Here is a 19044-nt window from a genome sequence, read left to right as displayed (position 1 = left end):
TCAGAAAAACATTTGTTGTTTTATTTATAATTTCGGATTAACAAATTATTATTCTTAAGGCACTTATGTAAGCATTATTTACTAATAAAACGAGAATGATCATCGGCTGAACACACGAGAACATTCAGTTGGATCAATTGAGTTGTTTATTACCATTAAGCTTCATTAACAAATACAACAGAAAAATAGTCCCTTACATGTACACAATAAACACAAGGACTAAAGCAATAGAAGCTGCAGACAATACAAATCATGAACAGGTGTGCATGTGTGTGTGTGTGTGTTTATGTGAGTGTGTGCGTACATGTGTGTGTGCGTGCATGCGTGCGTGCGCGCGTGCCCGCCTGCCCGCCCTTTTTTTTTTTCTACAACCGAAACAGAGACACTGAGCCAACACCCCGTTCTGACCCCCTCCCTACCCAAAACCCAGGGAGGAGGTCCTTCTGTGTGAAGGTGGACCTGAAGGTGTGGATGTGTGTCAGTGTGTCTGAGGACCCTCCTACACCTGGGGACACTCTGTAGAAGGACAGAGTGCCAGCAGGCCGGTCCAGATACACTCCTACTCTGGTAGAGCCAGCGGGGGGGAGATGTATGTGTGTCTCTTTACCGTCGTACCAGGCAGAGTAACGATCATCATGACAATAAAGAATCCAGGACTTGTTTTTCCATCCAAGCCCGCTGTCATCACCCCCTCCTCTCCTTGTGATTCCTCTGTATGTCATTCCTATACCAACACGTCCTTTCCACTCTACCTCCCAGTAACAGCAGCCAGTCAGAGCCTCTCTACACAACACCTGTTGATGGTAGTCAAATCTCTCTGGGTGATCCGGATACGACTGGTCCCATCCAACCAGCGTCACCTTTCTGTTGTCCTCAGACAGAGAGAGGTATCTGTGGGCTGTGTTTGGGTCCAGTGTGAGTTCACAGGCATCTGACGGGAGAACAAGACATGATTAACTGCTTGATTCAGACTCTTTTTTTGATCGCTCTCTCCTCTTCAAACATTAACATAGGAAGACAAAAAAAATATCATGTGATAGGTACGATAGTGGAATCATGTGCTGTCGATTTTCTAAGCAATAGTACACATTGTGTTTAAGATAATTGGTGTGAATGCTGGGGGCATTCACATCTTTTTCCGTTCGCAAATCCTTCAACATACTTCAACGTAGAAACATCATTCAAACTTCAAAACGTTCAGCTCCATTTGTACTATTATTCTTTGTATTCATATTATTCATAACTCCTGAGATATTCCAGGTTATTCACCCAAAATTCCCCCATTCATTTCTACTGGAAAATTCAAAAACCGCTGATTCATGCTTCATCCTCTTCAACCACTTAAGACATCATAACTTGGTCCAAATTCAACCGTTTACCATCGTTCAAACAATTAAACTGCTGTAAAAAATTCCAATTGTGTTTTACACTATATGGCAATAAAATTAACCTTGAACCTTGAACCTTGATATCAACAACAACGTTATGAATACATCAACAACAAACATCTCTCCTTGGATCCAGATCTTACCAAAGACAAGCAGCTCAGCGGTGTGATTGGCCGTGCCAGCGCTGTTGCTCGCCATGCAGCAGACCGTGTTCACGCCAGACCTCACACCTCTGACGAAGAGGAACCCCTTCTCCACCCAGGCCTCCGATTGGTCGTCTGTGCCGTTCCTCTCCAGGGGCCGGCCGTTGTGGAGCCACTCGACGGTGGGCTCCGGCGTGCCGCCGGCATCGCAGGTGTAGCGGGCCGTTTGGCCCACGGGCAACACCTGGGAAGTGGAGTGGAACTTTGTGATGCTGGGGGCCTCCTCCTCCTCCGTGGGCATCACTGAACCAGAAGAAACCAGGAGGAGAGGAGTGAACGTTTACAACACGTATGTAGAGATGCACCATCAGACACTCCCTTCACTCTCTCCTAATACATGTCCACAGTAGACCATAATAGAAACCTGACTTTAGTAGCCCACAGTAGAAACATGACCTTAGTAGACCACAATAGAAACCTGGACTTAGTAGACCACAATAGAAACATGGCATTAGTAGACCACAATAGAAACATGGTCTTAGTAGACCTAAACACACCCAACCACCTTTCCACTCATAAACAGTATATTTACTGTGTCTACGGCACAGAGAACTGAAAGGAGGAACCGTTCTCCACTCATGAACATAAACAAAGTCTACGGACCCTCTTTGTTCAGCTCAGCCTCCAGATGATCCAGGTCCACAGCCTTCTCACAGATCCAGTGGTGCAGTCTGTCACACGGTTCTTTGGACCAGCCGCCCTCCCCTGCTACGACACAGTCTTCTGCTCCTCCGTCATCGCCTGGTTTAGCGCGTCTCAAACTGAGAACCACGAGGAGACAGTGGAGCCCAGTGTTGAGGTGAGGTCACTCTGTAACTCTCAGAGAAGAGATGCTGCTGAACAGAGTCATCAGCCTTACCTTGAGGTCATGGGGGTACCATCCACCCACTTGAAGGTCCCCTTTGTGTCTCTATTGCTCAGTCCAATCCAGGAAGGATCGAACATTCTGCTGAGAAACCCCTGTTTGCAACGGTAATAGCATCTGTTGTCATGACAACACACACACACACACACACACACACACACACACACACACACACACACACACACACACACACACACACACACACACACACACACACACACACACACACACACACACACACACACACACACACCTGTTCTTCTCTGCTGTTGATAACCACCAGATCTGCGTTTCTCCGCAGACAGTCTTCTCTACTGGCCTTCCAGCTCTTCTTAGTAGTAGACATAAGGTAGAAACTCTGGTCGTAAAACATCCAGCCCTGAAGCGCCAATTCATCTGTTGAATGTAAAAGAAAATCCTTAACAAACACAGAACTGCTTATCTTATTGTCTTCATTACTGACACACAACCCTGAGACCTGACCTTAACAGACCACAATAGAAGCACGACCTTAATAGACGTCAATAGAAGCATGACGACAATAGATAAATGTCTTTAGTAGACCACTTTGGTGGTCTATTTGGTGGTAGTTTAACACGGTCTATCCTCTGTTAGCCTGACAATATAAAATGTGAAGTTATAAGGAAGAGGGGATGTTCAAACATTAATCACAAAAGAAAAAAAATGTTAACAATGCGATTGATGTAATAACTTGGATAAAACCCTCACCGAGTTCATCCAGTAAGCGCTCTCTCCCCTCCTTCCAAGGTGACGGTGTGTCTAGGACGGGACAGAGGAGTACAGAAGGAATGAGCTCTAAAACAGAACGACATCGTCTCTACAATAGACACAAGGTCTCAGCTGGGAGAGTGTGTCGACAGCGGGGCGGTGATCTCCATCTTGCCGTTGTCTTTCAACGTCTGCGTCCGCATGTGTGCAGTGTGTGTATGCGCGTGCATGTGTGTGCGTGCGTGTGTGCATGTGTGTGCGACGTGTGTGTATGCGGTGTACTGCGCTGCCTTTGTCTTGAAATGTGTGTGTTCGTGCACATGTGTGTGTGCGGTGTGTGTGTGTGCGTATGTGCGTACATGCGTGTGTGCGGTGTATGTGTGCGCGGTGTATGTGTGCATTCACGCGTGCGGTGTGTGTGTGTGTGTGTGTGTGTGTGTGTGTGTGTGTGCGTGCGTGCGTGCGGTGTATATGTGCGTTTGCGAGTGCTGTGTGTGTGTGTGTGTGTGTGTGTGTGTGTGCGGTGTGTGTGTGCGTGCATGCATGCGTGCGTGCGTGCGTGTGTCTGTGTGTGTGAGCTGCAGGCTGCTTGGCACATGCGCGTTGACCAACTGTGCAGAGCAACTTGTCCGACAGGCCTGCTGTTACATAGTAGTAAGATCCTTCATATTATTAACACTAATTCTAACAAAAACAATAATTATCATTATCATTGCTATTAGTACAATCATTAATATGATAACTGTATTGTAATTATATTCAGGATGATATGATTCTGACTCACTGAAGCGCAGGGAGATGAGGAGAATACTCAGCAGTCCGATGCTCACAACGCCAGCGATGTGCAACCATAGAACTGTTCAGGAGTAGGACACACACACACACACACACACACACACACACACACACACACACACACACACACACACACACACACACACACACACACACACACACACACACACACACACACACACACACACACGGTCACTTTGGCTAAAAAAAAAATTCTAAACATAAATCTTAAATGTATGTGGAGGAAAACATATTTTATTTTGAATCATTTTTTTGGACTGGATTATTTCTTTTAAATTCTCTAAAAAGGGGCACCTACCAAATCTTCTCTTCCTGGTCTTCCTCCGGTCCAAAGACGTGTCCTCAGGTTCCTCAGAGGGTCCAGGGTCCGGTTCAGAGATGGTGACCATGGTTACTCTCTGATGGCTTCCACTGCTTCTGAACCTAGCCTTCATCTTTCCTCCATCAGCTGGAAAAACCACGTCACGTGTTTTAATTCTCAATTACGTGTTGCGAAATGTTTTTCTTCAACGCTTATCTGATGTCCTCTTTTGACACACAGACTCACTGATGCACTCAAGCGCACACACACGGACACACAGAGTATGTTCATAAACATATTCATACTGCGTGGCCATCATTCACAGTCCAGACAGTCTCCCTACGGTCTGCAGAATCCCTCCCCGTCTAGAAGAAACACCTGAAGACCTCTACTGAGAACAGCTCAGTAAGACTGGTACTGTGGCTCTCGTGTTGAGTTTAGAACACACTTAAGCACAACAAGTACTGGTCTCTAGCATACATACGTATACGTTATTATTCCCTCATTATTGATATATACACACGCATAGTTATAGAGTAATACTAACAGAAATACATACATACACACAGTAATCAAGGGGAGACAACATGTGTCCTGCGTGTCACCAGGGTCTTTCACAACGGCACACACAGAAAATATGAGGATATGTATTGTGGGATAGTTTGAGATATGTTCATATTAATGACAAACTTGATATAATTATGTTAAATTCATAAGTACACCTGATATCACTTCAGTTAAATGAGTAGCCATTATCAAAACACACAGTTGTTGATGAAATAAACCATTGTCACTCTAATGTCATGTTGCACTACCATTCATAATAAGTAATGAAAAAACTAAACTTGTGTTCGGCTCCCCAAAGTTACTCTGCACTCTGTTCTACGTATATAACGAACATATATCATGAAACTCACAACTACTTGAGATGCCTATCAATAGTCCGTAACTCACGGGCGTAATCAGAAGTCAAGTAAGGTAAAAAAAAAAAAGGGTTTTGTCTAGAACACACACATGTCGTTATTTAGGAGAATAAATCTGTCTATACGGTCGCTGGTTCATCAGGTCGGTCACTCTGAATTAAAACGTTTGCTAAACGTAAATCTAAAATGCATGCAGATGAAAACATATCGTTTACTGGATTAGTTATTTTGAATCCTCTAAAAAGGGCACCTACCAAATCTTCTCTTCCTGGTCTCCTTCCGGTCCAAAGACGTGTCCTCAGGTTCCTCAGAGAGTCCAGGGTCCGGTTCAGCGATGGTGTCCATGGTTCCTCTCTGACAGATTCCAATGCATCTGCTCTCAAGGATTCAGCTCCGCTATTTAAGCTGGAGAAACCACGTCACAGGTTTGAATTCTGACCAATCATCAGCTTGCAATCTGATATCATCAGTGTTGGGAAATGTTTGTGTGTGTGTGTGTGTGTGTGTGTGTGTGTGTGTGTGTGTGTGTGTGTGTGTGTGTGTGGTTTAGAAGCAGCGTGGGTTGTTCCAGTAGCTGATGTTAACTCTAATGCGTATAATTTCTGTGAAGCCTATCTCTTCTGCTCACGGGGAATTAACGTCCACACAAACAACTTTCATGTTGATCCTCGATCATTCATGTTTATAATATTTTAATGTTCTTTTATCGGTTCTCCACGACCAGTTTTTTGTATTCATTTAGGTCAAATAAAACTTCTTTTTGTCAGAACTCTGTACTGCTGTTTTTTCAAACACTCAAAAACATACTGAACATTATGGTGGATTTCCCATCACGTTAAAAGACATTGTGGAGCGTGTGTGTGTGTGGTGGATGGTTGAAGCAGCCTCACCTGGCCCCAGTCACACTGATTAGACTCTGGGGCTGGGGGGGGCTGCACACCTGTAACCAATCACAGGTGTGTGTGTGTGTGTGTGTGTGTGTGTGTGTGTGTGTGTGTGTGTGTGTGTGTGTGTGTAATGATTTTGCAATTGCTATGTTCTCCTTTTTTTGTGAAAGAAAAGTATTTTATTAAAGTTAGACTTGTGGCTCACAGAACCAGATCATCTGAACCAGATCTATTCAACAAGCTATTTGGTTTTGCAAGAGAATATCAAACTATCACCGTTACCCTTTATAATAAGACTCAAATAGTTATTGGAATGAAGGATAATAAATAATCAGGCTGTTGAGGACTCTTTTATTTATTATAAGGCTTATATAGTTATAGTAATGAACAAACTTTTTTATCTTCTGATCTTCATTTCCTCCTTTGCACCGCTGCGTCTCCAGCTACAGGACGCGACACCCTGAGTCTTCTTATCTGTGGTCTGTGTGTGCCTGTGTGCCTGTGCGTAGTCTTGTGTTTTTTGCCATCAGAATTATATAGAATAATAATTCTAGAATGTATCTTACAATATGTTCTCAGCCAGGGCAACACGTCTGTATTTGGCGGGACGGCTCTGTGGGGGAAGCGAGAGAGACACTCTCTAACAGATGCAGTAATCATGTCGAGGTAATCCTGCAGTGGATCACTTTGACCTCTAGATGGCCACACCACACCACAAACCGAGCCTGGCCTGTACCCTTTAAAACTGACACTTTGATTCAAACTGGTTTGGATTGAGTCTCACGGCTCTCACACGCGGCTGTTTGACCACGTGACATACAATCAAAACATGTAAATATTTATATTTAAATGTTTAATTAAAAACAACAACAACAACAACAAACAAAAAACAAAAAACAACAAACAACAACAACAACAAAAATATATATATATATTGTGTTGTATTAATCTCAGTATCCTCGTTAAAATCTCTTCTTAAGACTCACTTTATCTTACAGCTTTTCCTAACTGATGGCATTTTGAGTAGGCCTACTATTCAAAGTATTGATCTCGTTGATATGTTTTGCTGCTTATTTTATTGTATTGCATCTCGTAATATCTTGTATTGCATTATTTTTATTGTCTTGAATTATCTGTTCTAATTGTAATGCACTTTATAACGGTGATATATAAATAAAGTTATCATTACAATATGGACTGAAAGTATAACTTGACATGTTTTTAGAAGTCTCCAAGTTAAAGAAAGGTCTTGTTTCATAGAACGTGGTATTTATTGTTATTATGATGAAGACCTGATGTACGCTAAACTTCGCGCCACTTTTTAATTGCATATCAATCATTTAAAACAGCTCTCTGGCGCATTACCATTGGTTAGAACTGACTGTCAATCAACACACTTCACAAATGGTTACATTGAACATGTAAATATATATAAAACAATTACATAGATATATAGACCTATAATATAGACCTGTAGGTCTATTTGATTGCATTTTAGGGAGGAATTATTAACTGTGTGCGTGTGTGTGTGTGTGTGTCCGTCGCGTCTCCAATCAAAGCGAGTTTAAATATCATTAGTTCAACAATATCCGGCCTACATCTTATATTTCAACACTGTAATAACATCCAGTCCTAGTGAACATAAAAGTGAGAACACAGTTCACCTCCAGACTCCCATAACGCACCACCACCGCCGCCGTGGTGATCGCCTATAACCAACTAACTATATCTAACCCAGTGTTGAGGAGAAACGGAATACATGTACCGGCGTTACGTATTCTGAATACAAATTATAAGTATTATGATTTAAATAACTAATTAAATTGTTGGTATTCAGAATACAGTTACATTGTTTAAACCAATGGATTACGTGTCGATACTTCTCTGTTTCACGAGTTTATTCACTCTCTTGCTTTCACACCAACAGCGTTTAATAGTGCGCACTGAACGAGTTCGGTCCGTACGTTTGCGTTGGCGTGAATGCAACCACCTCACTTTGGTGCGCACCATAGCAGCCGGCCCGAGACATCCCTGAAGAGGTGGTCTCGGTTCGTATCCAAACGAACCCTGGCGCGGTCCGCTTGAGATGTGAACGCGAACGCACCTCGGTCCGATCCGGTTCTAAAAAGCATGTAACAGGCACCCGCTCAGCAGCGCGCATTATGGGAATTATTGTTTGATTAGCGGTAACTCCAAGATGAGCAGCACATTGTCGGACCGTCGGGTGAAAATGAGTCGTGGCTCAACGTGGAGCAAAGAGGAGACGGAATGTCGATTGGATATTTGGGCAGACGCTCCACATAAAACGTATGCTGGAAAACACACATACAAATGCCGATGCATTTAACACATTCAGCACCAGGATGAGGGAGAAGGAGTTCGACCGGTCCGCACATCAATGGATATCAATGTAATGTTTATGTTGGGTTCTTCAATAAACATACCGTAGGTAACTTGAAGAGAAGTGCTTTATGTATACGAAGCATAGGATACACGCGGTAACATTGACTCCCCTCTTCCATAGACTTAACACCGAACTACCGTTAACATGCAGCGCGCCAGTCCTACTGCGCATGCTCTGCCTGACTGTCTAATAACTGAATTGCCAAACCATGTTTATATCATTACAATCAACACTGTATCTAACTCTAACTAACCCGCCCGGAGACGCGTCGCTCTCCGCCCGCACGCACCTGCTGGTTGGACGGCTTGTGGACCAGCGGAGGAATCCACGCGCTGAAGCGGGTCCCGGACGAGCCTCGACCCGGTCCCGGGGTCCGTCCGGACGGACTTCAACTCGTAGTCTGTGCTGTCCATCCGCCACTGCTTCACGGAGTGGGGGAGAGATCCGCTGGTCGTCTCCATTTTCAACCACCTTTACGCGCAAACTATTCCCTTTGCGCGTTTCGATTTTTACGCATGCACTGTTTGGTAAAGCTTGCGCTGTGTGTGTGTGTGTGTGTGTGTTTATTATTAGGAGGTGTCCGCCCTCTTTTCCTCAGCTGCCGTTTCCTTAGAAACACACAGCGAAGACATTCCGTCACACACTTGACTAGTCTGGGTAACTTGGGTCGACCAATGGGGAGACTGGATTTCCGTATCATGTTTCAGACTCCGCCTCCTTGTATACATCTTTAAAAAGGAGATAAAACAGTGAAAGCCGACTGTGGTACATATACATTCAGGGCGTTTATCAGACGCTTTTATCCAAAGCGACTTACAATGAATACATTTATCATAAGAAGGTGAAACAAGAGGATTGTGTAGGATTTCAATAGTCTTTTATTAATGGAGATGTTCAGGGGAAATCAAGAAACTGGTGGTTACAATAATGGAGACACACACACACACACAAAGAAAAATATAAATATTTTTTCCTTTTCTTTACAAGCAGCAAACAACCATTGCATCTTCCGCCTCGACTAAAATATATTAAATTCAACCCATGAATCCTACGATTTCGAAAGAACAAGGCGATCAAATGATTAGCAAAGTAAGGTAAGGCATGGTTCGTTCACAAATATGAGCAGATATGTGCAAATATGAACGAAAACAACAAACAATACTGTTTTTGATCTTAGTCAGAATCAAAAGCGATTTTGCAATTTGGGGGTCACACACAAATAAAAAAAAAACATTCTTTATCGATCAATCAGCCCGGAACTTGTTTGCACTAAAGTGTTTTTGGGGTAAACGTGTTTTAGTGCGATTAAAATCAAAACAATCAACGCTACGATTTTAGATGTCATGTTTTGTTCTTTTTTATGCTCTCTTTCGACCGGACTGGTACTAGGCACTTGGGAGTCGAACCCGCGGCCCCAGGTAAAGGCCGCAGCCACTTCAGGTAAGAGAAGGTCAAAGTTGAAAGGTCAAACGTCTCTTACAAGAACTGCAGTCGACTTTGCGTAGCGGGAACGGAATTCCACTTTCAAACTCGGTTGACGAGAGACCCTGGTTCCAGAGACCCAGAGATCTAGAAATCTAGAGACCCAGAAATCTAGAAGGATAGAGACTCATAAATCTAGAGATCTAGAAATCAAGACAACTAGAGATCTAGAAATCCAGAAATCTATAAAAATAACAAACAATACTGTTTCTGATCTTAAGTCTGAATCAAGAGAGATTTTGATTTGGGGTCACACAAAAATTCATTCTTCATCGTTCATTGACCCTAATCTAGAGAACTAGAAATCTAGAGACCCAGAGATGTAGAGATCTAGAAATCTAGAGACCCAGAAATCTAGAGGTATAGCAATCAAGACATATAGAAATCAAGAGATATAGAAATCTAGAAATCAAGATATCCAGGAATCTAGAGACCCAGCAATCTAGAGATATAGAAATACAGATACGCAGAAATTTAGAGACCCATAAATCTAGAGATCTATAAATCCAGAGATCTATAAAAAATAAAAACCATTACTGTTTCTGATGTCAGAATGAAGAGATTTTGATTTGGGGTCACACAATAATTCATTCTTCATCGTTAATTGACCCGACCCACAAATCTAGAGATCTAGAAATCTAGAGACCCAAAAATCGATGGATCTAGAAATCTAGAGATCCCGTCACCTCATCTTAGACAGACTCAAAACAGGAGAGATTTTAAGTTACATTTTTCCGTAAAACACATTTTTAGTTTGCGAGCTGGCTGGGAGTTCAGGTTCCGCTGACGGAAGCGCAGTTCTCCGCGGTTTTCCCCCCGATAAAAGAGACTAAAAACGTACGAACCCGACGATCGGAGACGTTGCTTATTGCGAAAGTCATTCGGGATCGCGTTGCTCTTTGACGACGCTAAATCCCCCGCCTGACGCGTGAGTGAAAACGGCGACGTCGTCTAAAGTGACCAGAGCTAAAGATATATCACATGATACGGTATATTTCGAGGATTCACCCCACCCCTAAACCCCACCCTTAACCCCATTTACCTCTCAGTGCAGTGTGCGAATTAAGGGCGAGCAGGGGGATTAATAGCGCCCCTAGTGGTGATTTGAGCTCCCCTGGAAACATGGTTTGTGAAATTTTGGGGGAGCTCTAGAATATTGATATCATAGCCAAATAAATGTCTATTTTGGGCATGGTTTTTCTCCAATGTGTAAAATATGTTAAATATATATATAATAAATATATATATATATATATATAATTGTCATTACCGCACTAGAGCCGCTCAAAGCGTGAGTTATAGGCTGGCTGCTCTCTTAACAATCCCGTCCGCGACCAACCCCCCCCCCCCCCCCCCGTCAACAATGGTGAACGCGTGTAACCACCGCGACCCCCCCCCCCCCCCCGTTGATGGTGGTATAATTCGCACACTGTTTCAGTGTACAATACAAAATGTGGCAGTTGAAGTGGACCCCTGACCTTAAGAGTGGTCCCCTAGTAGTGCTTCCCAAAGACTGGGTCGCGACCCACATGAGTTTAATTGGGTTGCCAAATAAATGTATAAAAATAAAATAAAATAAATAAAAAAATTAAACTTTTTTTTTTTTTTTTTTACAGAAATACTTTGGCACTATTTTGTCATATATCTCTACAGTTTCTGGACTGTCTCACTTCATGCTGCTGAAACACCCAAATTTATCTTATCTTATCTCATGTGGTTAATGAATTGATTAATGTGGACTGTTCAAATTGATTGATTGATTGATTGATTTGACTGACTGTCTGATAACAACAGCTGCCCTTAAACACAAGCCTACCTGTTCGGCGTGAGCATTTAAAAAAAAAACTTTAATCAAGAAGAATGTTTTCGATAGTACTGTACCATTTCGAATTGGGTCGCGATGGTTTGTCATTAAAAAAAAAAAAAAAAAAAAGGGTCCCAAAAAAAAAAAAAGTTTGTGAAACACTGCCCTAGTAGATCTAACACCCTTTGATAAACACTTTAGACCGAGAAGGGGATGAGAGGGCAGAGTGGGGGATCAACCATTCAAGCCGTCCATATCATTGGCTCATCCGTTGACCTGCTGGTGCACTGCTCAGAATGCTGACCCTATCGGTGATGATCAACAGTCGTGATAATAGTGAACACTCTCCGACACGGGCACCTCCTCACAGGAGGAGAGAGAGGGGGAGTAGAGAGAGGGGGAGATGAGACGAGGAGGAGGAGGAGGAGGAGGAGGTCAGATGCTGGCTGTCCGGGGGATCTCCTGGGAGTCGGCGAGGTTCAGCTTCTGACTGGAGCAGAGAGTCAAGGGAGACGGGTGCTACAGCCAATCCCCATTCAACGTGCCCCCTCTAAGACCCGCCCCCCCCCCCCCCCCCGGGGCCGCCGCCGTCAGCCAATCCCCTCCCACCTCTCCCTCCAACAGCACCCCCGTCGCTCATTATACAAGCGTTAGTTCCGACCGAGTCATTTGATTGGACAAGTCAGCCAATCCCCTCCCTCGAGTCCCTCTAACACCCGCCCCCCAAGGCGACCGTCAGCCAATCCCCTCCCTCGAGTCCCTCTACCACCCGCCCCCCAAGGCGACCGTCAGCCAATCCCCTCCCTCGAGTCCCTCTACCACCCGCCCCCCAAGGCGACCGTCAGCCAATCCCCTCCCTCGAGTCCCTCTACCACCCGCCCCCCAAGGCGACCGTCAGCCAATCCCCTCCCTCGAGTCCCTCTAACACCCGCCCCCGTGCAACAACCGTCAGCCAATCAGGTCCAAAAGGATACATTGAAGAACTCAGCTCCTCCAGCTGTGGAGGAAAAAAAACAAAAATAAACTTTAAAACACGAATAATTATAAGCAGGGATGGGTTCACAATAATCAATTATTCACAAGCGAATTTAGAACATTTTGACATATTTTTCCAATTTCAAATAAACACAAATGAATTGACGGAACATTGCCACTATTATTATTATTATTATTATTATTATTATTATTATTATTATTATTTTCTGTTAATCACACACAGAAAGACAATATACACAAGCATAAATAGGAGTAGATGTGCATACAATACACACACGTGGAACGGGGCGAAGAGTCTGAGCTCTGAGGTCACGTAGTAAGTTCACAGAAGTTCAAACGCAAAGTATTAACATATTTACGAGAAGAAATTCACGAGGATTAATCCCGGAAATCGGAAAATCTGAGAATAACCCGTGATTCGTTCATAACCACCCGCTGATTACGCGGCCGTGAAAACATCGAGTCACTCCCATCCCAAATGACATCACACTAGGGATGTGAATGACTCTTCATTTTTCATGGTCGAATAATCAGTGGGTGGTATGAACGAATAATCGATTATTCGACGTGTGCCGACATTCACAAAGGCAGCCATGGATCATCGGCAAGAAAGCACTTCATATCTTAAACGCAAAAAGACTAACTTTAACAGTGATCAGTGTTTGTGCTGTATGCATATATATTAATATTTATGCTTGTGTATATTGTTTTTCTGTACATGATTAATAATAATAAAAAAAACTAATAGTGCTAAAGAACCAACATTAGTTCCGTCCGTTAATTCTTGTTTATTTGAATGGGGAAAAATGTTCACGGTCCAAATGTTAAAAATCGACTTTGACCCTCGGGAACGAATAATCGAATAATCTAATAATCTAATATTCTGACCCATCCCTACATCACACACGGGGCGGCAGTAGCTTAGGACGAAGAGGTGTCCCTGAGCAAGGAAACTCATCCTAACTGGCGCCTTAGGGAAGGTTGCTGGTCGGATCCCCGGCTCCTCCTAGTGGGTTCACTGGTAACCTGAAGGTTGCTGGTTCGATCCCCGGCTCCTCCTCCTAGCTGAGTGTGGAGGTGTCCCTGAGCGAGACGCCCTCACCCTGACCAGCTCGGCTGTCGCCCTGAGGGGTCCGCTCCGCCGTCGGTGTGTGTGTAAATGTGTGTATTGTATTGTATGTTGTGGTAGTGGTGGCTCGTTCGCGAACGAATCAGTTCGAACGAACGACGAATTAAAACGGACGAACCGACCCGATTCGCCGCTCTCGTTCGTCGTCGTTCGTTCTCCGAGACTCGACTCCCAGCTCCGCCCACTAGTCGCTGAGTCGTTCACTGACTGTGTTTTAGCGGTGAAGACTCGAGGACTGAGAAGTCACGAGAGTCAGGCCGGGCAACAACATCCCGATTCCGAACATGAAGCGCTCCTCAGCTAAAAGGAACTTAGTTAATGTTGTGTTGATTGATGACCGTTTGCACCGTTGCACGATCGTGATTCGTTTGAACGAGAACGAGGGAGGAGCCGAGTCTGACCGACTCAGTGACTGAGAATCATGATTCACCGCTACTGGAAATGCGAACGAACGAACGACTCTTCTTGGCGAACTGACTGACACAAACTGATTCATTCAAACGGTCTTAAGTCCCTCCCCTCCTACTTGTTGTACGTGTGTACGTCCTGCCACTGAATGGACGCACTTATTGTATGTCGTACTCAGCTGTGTAGCGTCTTATCCTAGCTGTCGTCGTTGTGTATGGGGAATGGGTTAACCTAGTCTCTCTCTCTCTCTCTCTCTCTCTCTCTCTCTGGGTTAACCTAGTGATGGTTAGTGTATACGGTGGAATGGGTTAACCTAGTGATGGTTCGTGTATACGGTGGAATGGGTTAACCTAGTGATGGTTCGTGTATACGGTGTAGGGATGCACCGATCCGACTTTTTCAGTTCCGATGCCGATACCGATGCCTTGCGTATCGGTCGATACCCGATATCGATCCGATATCAGTCAGCACGTTTACATGCAGAGTCATAATCGGGTAACTAAACAAATAAGAACGCAACAGGACTTGTAAAATGCATGTAAACACCTTCATCCAATCTACTTTGCACAGAAATCGGCACGTGAACGGACAAGCTAAATCAGATAAGAACACCTAGATAAGTCGTCCATAGTCTGGTCTCTACCTGCATGTAAACGGCATGTGTCGGAGTTTGCGTTCTGCGCATGCTCGAAATCATTTCCAGAGGCCGTAGGCCGGAAGTAGGAGACGGTATACGTGTTGTCGTCGCCGTCGGAAAACGAGAAACGGCGATTTATTAAGAAAGGTGGCGCAGAAGATAGAGGAAGCCGGTGAATGTAGTTAGCCCTTATAAGAAGCGTATCCCTGGCTTCACCCAAGGCTGAATTAAAAGTACATGTTTACCTAAACGTGGGTCATCAATGAGGTTGTTAAGTAGTAACTTCGGGCACATCTGTTAAAATAAACGTTTATTTCTTCCGACGTCTTTATGATCTTTATTCGTTCATTGCGCCGCGGCCGAACTGACGGGGATATTCTCGGATATTATGAATCTAAGACCGCGTCGGGTTCTCCGACTCTCGGGTACTTCCACAACAAGTAAAGACTCGTAGTGTGGTTTATCTTCGGCCATGGGGGAGAAGGAATTGGGGGAATGCCGTATACGGACGGGCGCCGGAGGGGCTGCTCCGGCGGGAGAAAGATGTTTCCAGCAGACAGTTGTCAACTCACTTCGGGTCGGCGATTTATTTTAATATTTTAATATTTTATTTTTTGCCGGCGCAGAAGATGGAGGAAGCCGGTGTCGTGCCAATGTAGTCACCCCCTATAATAAGTGTGTAATCATCAACATGCATTCGGTACACACTACGCTTCGATTTCACCCAACGCTGAATTAAAAGTACATGTTTTTCTAAATGTTGCTCATCAACGAGGTTGTAAAGTAGTAACTACGATCTTTATTCCTTCATTGCGCCGCGGCCGAACTGGCGGGGGTATTCTCTGATATTATGAAACACGACATGGAGGAGAAAGCGATGTTTTCAGCAGACAGCCGTCAGTTCACTCCGGGTCCATATCATTTCTCAGACGCTCCATTGTTCCGACATCTCGACCGTATCCGGCAGAGCCAGCTCCTCGGGCTGGACGACCGAGGCAACGCTCGCTTTACACGCGTTGCAAACAGCCGTCGAGCTAGTTGGTGTGGGGAGGCTGAAATATCTCCAAATCACAGACCCCTTCGTGCGCCCCCATGTCTGTCGCAGCAACTCCACTCAATGCTCGCGCGTCGCGGCATGCATGACGCAGCCCGTGTCGCGTAATACGTTTTAAAATATTATTTAAAAAGGGACGGCTCGGTCTTACGGATCGGTTTGCTTTTACAGATACCCGATCCAGCTAAAATGTTGATATCGGGGCCGATATCAGATCCTAATATCGGATCTTGCATCCCTAATATGGTGGAATGGGTTAACCTAGTGATGGTTAGTGTATACGGTGGAACGGGCTAACCTAGCGACGGTTAGTGTGTACGGTGGAACGGGTTAACCTAGCGACGGTTAGTGTATACGGTGGAACGGGTTAACCTAGCGACGGTTAGTGTATACGGTGGAACGGGTTAACCTAGTGATGGTTCGTGCTTGGCTCTTGGTTCTGTGAACACCCTCACTGTACCCACAGAGGTATACTGTCGCGTCTCTTTCTAAAGACCATTGCGAGTCTCTCTGGATGAAAATGTGGGCGTAGACGTCGGCGGCGCTGACGCGGGCCCTCACGTTGGTGAGCAGCTTGTCCATGTTGCCGTCGCGCGCCGCCTTGCGCTGGTCGTCGGCCATGCCGTCCGCCTCGCCGTAGAGGTCAAAGTGCAGCCGCGCCAGCTTCTCCTGCATCTCCCGCACCTGCTCCATCTGGTCGATGGAGCACTCGTTGCCTAGGCGACGAGGGGGAGGAGACGAAGAGAGAGAAAAGGGCGGGGTTAGGACGCAGAATGATGACAGTTGAGGTCAGACTGGGCGTAACGGTCGTGGATGGGATTCTCGCGACGCGTCCTTCCCTGCTGATGAAGGGAGTTTAGCTGGAGGCCTGGGGGGGGTGTCATTAATATATGTCTGTGTCTGTCTGTCTGTGTGTGTGTGTCTGTCTGTCTGTCTCTTTCTGTCTGTGTGTGTGTGCACGCTCGTGTGTGTGTGTGTACATAACTGCTTGAAACGTGTTTGCGTGTTGTGTTCATCTCTCTGTGGTTCTGTGAATGATGAATAAAATGAATAAAATGTAATCTTATTAAAACAAGCATCACTTTTAAATGAATAAAATGTAATCTTATTAAAAAAAAGCATCACTTTTAAATGAATAAAATGTAATCCAATTTAAAAAAGCATCACTTTTAAATGACTAAAATGTAATCTTATTTAAAAAAGCATCACTTTTAAATGAATAAAACGTAATCTAATTTTAAAAAGCATCACTTTTAAATGAATAAAATGTGATCTTATTTTAAAAAGCATCACTTTTAAATGAATAAAATGTAATCTATTAAAAAAAGCATCACTTTTGAATGAATAAAATGTCATCTTATTTTAAAAAGCATAACTTTTAAATGAATAAAATGTAATCTTATTTAAAAATGCATCACTTTTAAATGAATAAAATGTAATCTTATTTAAAAAAAAAGAATCACTTTTAAATGAATAAAATGTAATCCAATTTAAAAAAGCATCACTTTTAAATGAATAAAATGTAATCCAATTTAAAAAAGCATCACTTTTAAATGAATAAAATGTAATCCAATTTTAAAAAGCATCACTTTTAAAACGGGCCCTACCGAACGCCTGCAGCTTCCCAGAGTGGAAGTCGTTGAGGAGCCCCAGGAGGCCCTTCTCCATCTCCTGGACGTCAGACACGTCCGTCAGGAAGGAGTGCTGGATGACGGGGGCCCCGGGGCCCGGCGCGGGGGTGGCTTTGGCCCCCGAGGTCGGCAGGGACTTGGATTTCTCCCGGACGCCCCTGAGACGAAAGGGGCGGGGTTTAGGGAAAAGGAACGACGAGACGACGCACTCATAACTAATTAATTAACCAATTAATTAACTAATGAATTAACTAATTAATGCTGTTCTTATGGACTTTAGTCTCGCACTGCTAAACTTTTCATATTATCTCTGTGTTTTCATTTTTTTCTTTTGTGTTTATGTTTTATAAAACAAAAGATGTTACGATATTATAGGTTGACATTAGTCTAATATGCTTATACATCTTTTTACATTATTGTGGACATTTTAGTTTTAACTTGCACTGCTGTACTTTTTATATTATTGCTGTGTTCACATTATTCTCTTTCATTGTACATATTTAATGCTGGTTTCTAGACTTTATGCTTGCAATCACTTTTTATATTATTACTATGTTTACATTATTCTCTTATATGTTTATAATGTTTTATAAAATGTAAAATATTACATTATTATAGGTTGACATTAGTCTAATGCTTATACATCTTTTTACATTCTTGTGGACATTTTAGTTTTAACTTGCATTGCTGTACTTATTATTACTTATTATTATTATTACTACTTATATTATTACTGTGTTCACATTACTCTTTTATTGTTAATAGTTAATGCTGTTTTCTATCCTTGCAATGCTATACTTTTTAAATTATTACTATGTTTACATTATTCTCTTTTATTGTTAATAGTTAATGCTGGTTATCTAGACTTTATCCTTGCACTATTGTACATACTTATACATCTCTGTTTACATTCTTGTGGATATTTTACTTGTTATCTTTCATTGTCTATATTATACACACACGTGGATGTTTTATCACCTTGTATGCTGTCTTTAAGCTACTGCAACTTTGAATTTCCCCTAGGGATCAATAAAGTATACATTTATCTATATAACTGTGTTCACACATACACAGACATTCATATTGGCTAACATTAACAGTCAAAAGTAGGACAGGATGCATAGTCCTAATAAGGTCATGGGCGTGTCATGACGTTTTGAATGCCTTTAGTAAATAGACATTAATATTGACCAAAATATATTAATAATAATAAGAATTATTGATTTTTCGTGCTTTTCATTTCATTTTGTATTTTTGATACGTTTGATTTCTATTGACTGTCTGAAATAAATGTAATCAATTCAACATTAACAACCGTCAACGATAAGTCAGGTACACACATCCTAATAAGGTCATGGGCGGAGGAGTACCTCCTGCTCTTGGACCG

The 19044-nt window shown here is 43.3% G+C and overlaps 2 protein-coding genes across 3 annotated transcripts; both read right to left on the bottom strand.

Moving 5' to 3' along the window:
- Positions 1–301: 301 nt before the first annotated feature.
- On the bottom strand, positions 302–5603 carry LOC311373384 (CD209 antigen-like protein D; the record flags this gene model as incomplete). Of its 2 annotated transcripts, XM_084490154.1 has the most annotated exons (9): positions 5480–5603; positions 4300–4449; positions 3970–4041; positions 3186–3236; positions 2710–2852; positions 2451–2551; positions 2195–2352; positions 1532–1834; positions 302–931 (listed from the first exon to the last, which is right to left on the bottom strand). In XM_084490154.1, exons 1-9 carry the CDS (start codon positions 5568–5570, stop codon positions 366–368), a joined length of 1635 nt encoding a protein of 544 aa, XP_084346280.1. In that variant the 5' UTR covers positions 5571–5603. The 2 variants fall into 2 exon arrangements, with proteins under 2 accessions (XP_084346280.1, XP_084346281.1); XM_084490155.1 differs by lacking the exons at positions 302–931; positions 1532–1834 and having other exon boundaries at positions 2187–2352.
- Positions 5604–11414: 5811 nt separating this feature from the next.
- On the bottom strand, positions 11415–19038 carry ccdc28a (coiled-coil domain containing 28A). Its single transcript, XM_084490156.1, has 5 exons — positions 19028–19038; positions 17634–17815; positions 16588–16742; positions 12777–12799; positions 11415–12292 (listed from the first exon to the last, which is right to left on the bottom strand). Exons 2-5 carry the CDS (start codon positions 17692–17694, stop codon positions 12238–12240), a joined length of 294 nt encoding a protein of 97 aa, XP_084346282.1. The 5' UTR covers positions 17695–17815; positions 19028–19038; the 3' UTR covers positions 11415–12237.
- Positions 19039–19044: the final 6 nt, after the last annotated feature.

Source organism: Micromesistius poutassou (genome assembly GCF_964030765.1).
Source record: "Micromesistius poutassou genome assembly, contig: SCAFFOLD_2514, whole genome shotgun sequence".
Classification (NCBI taxonomy): Eukaryota; Metazoa; Chordata; class Actinopteri; order Gadiformes; family Gadidae; genus Micromesistius; species Micromesistius poutassou.
Note: the sequence above shows the minus strand (reverse complement) of the source record. Positions and strands in the feature narration are given on the sequence as shown.

Excerpts from the sequence above, each read along its gene's own strand:
- ccdc28a (XM_084490156.1), bottom strand. The coding sequence starts at position 17,694 with ATGGAGAAGGGCCTCCTGGGGCTCCTCAACGACTTCCACTCTGGGAAG. Across the intron at positions 16,743-17,633 it reads TGGGAAGCTGCAGGCGTTCG|GCAACGAGTGCTCCATCGAC; the intron begins GTAGGGCCCGTT and ends CTCGTCGCCTAG. Across the intron at positions 12,800-16,587 it reads TGGACAAGCTGCTCACCAAC|CTGGAGGAGCTGAGTTCTTC; the intron begins GTGAGGGCCCGC and ends TTTCCTCCACAG.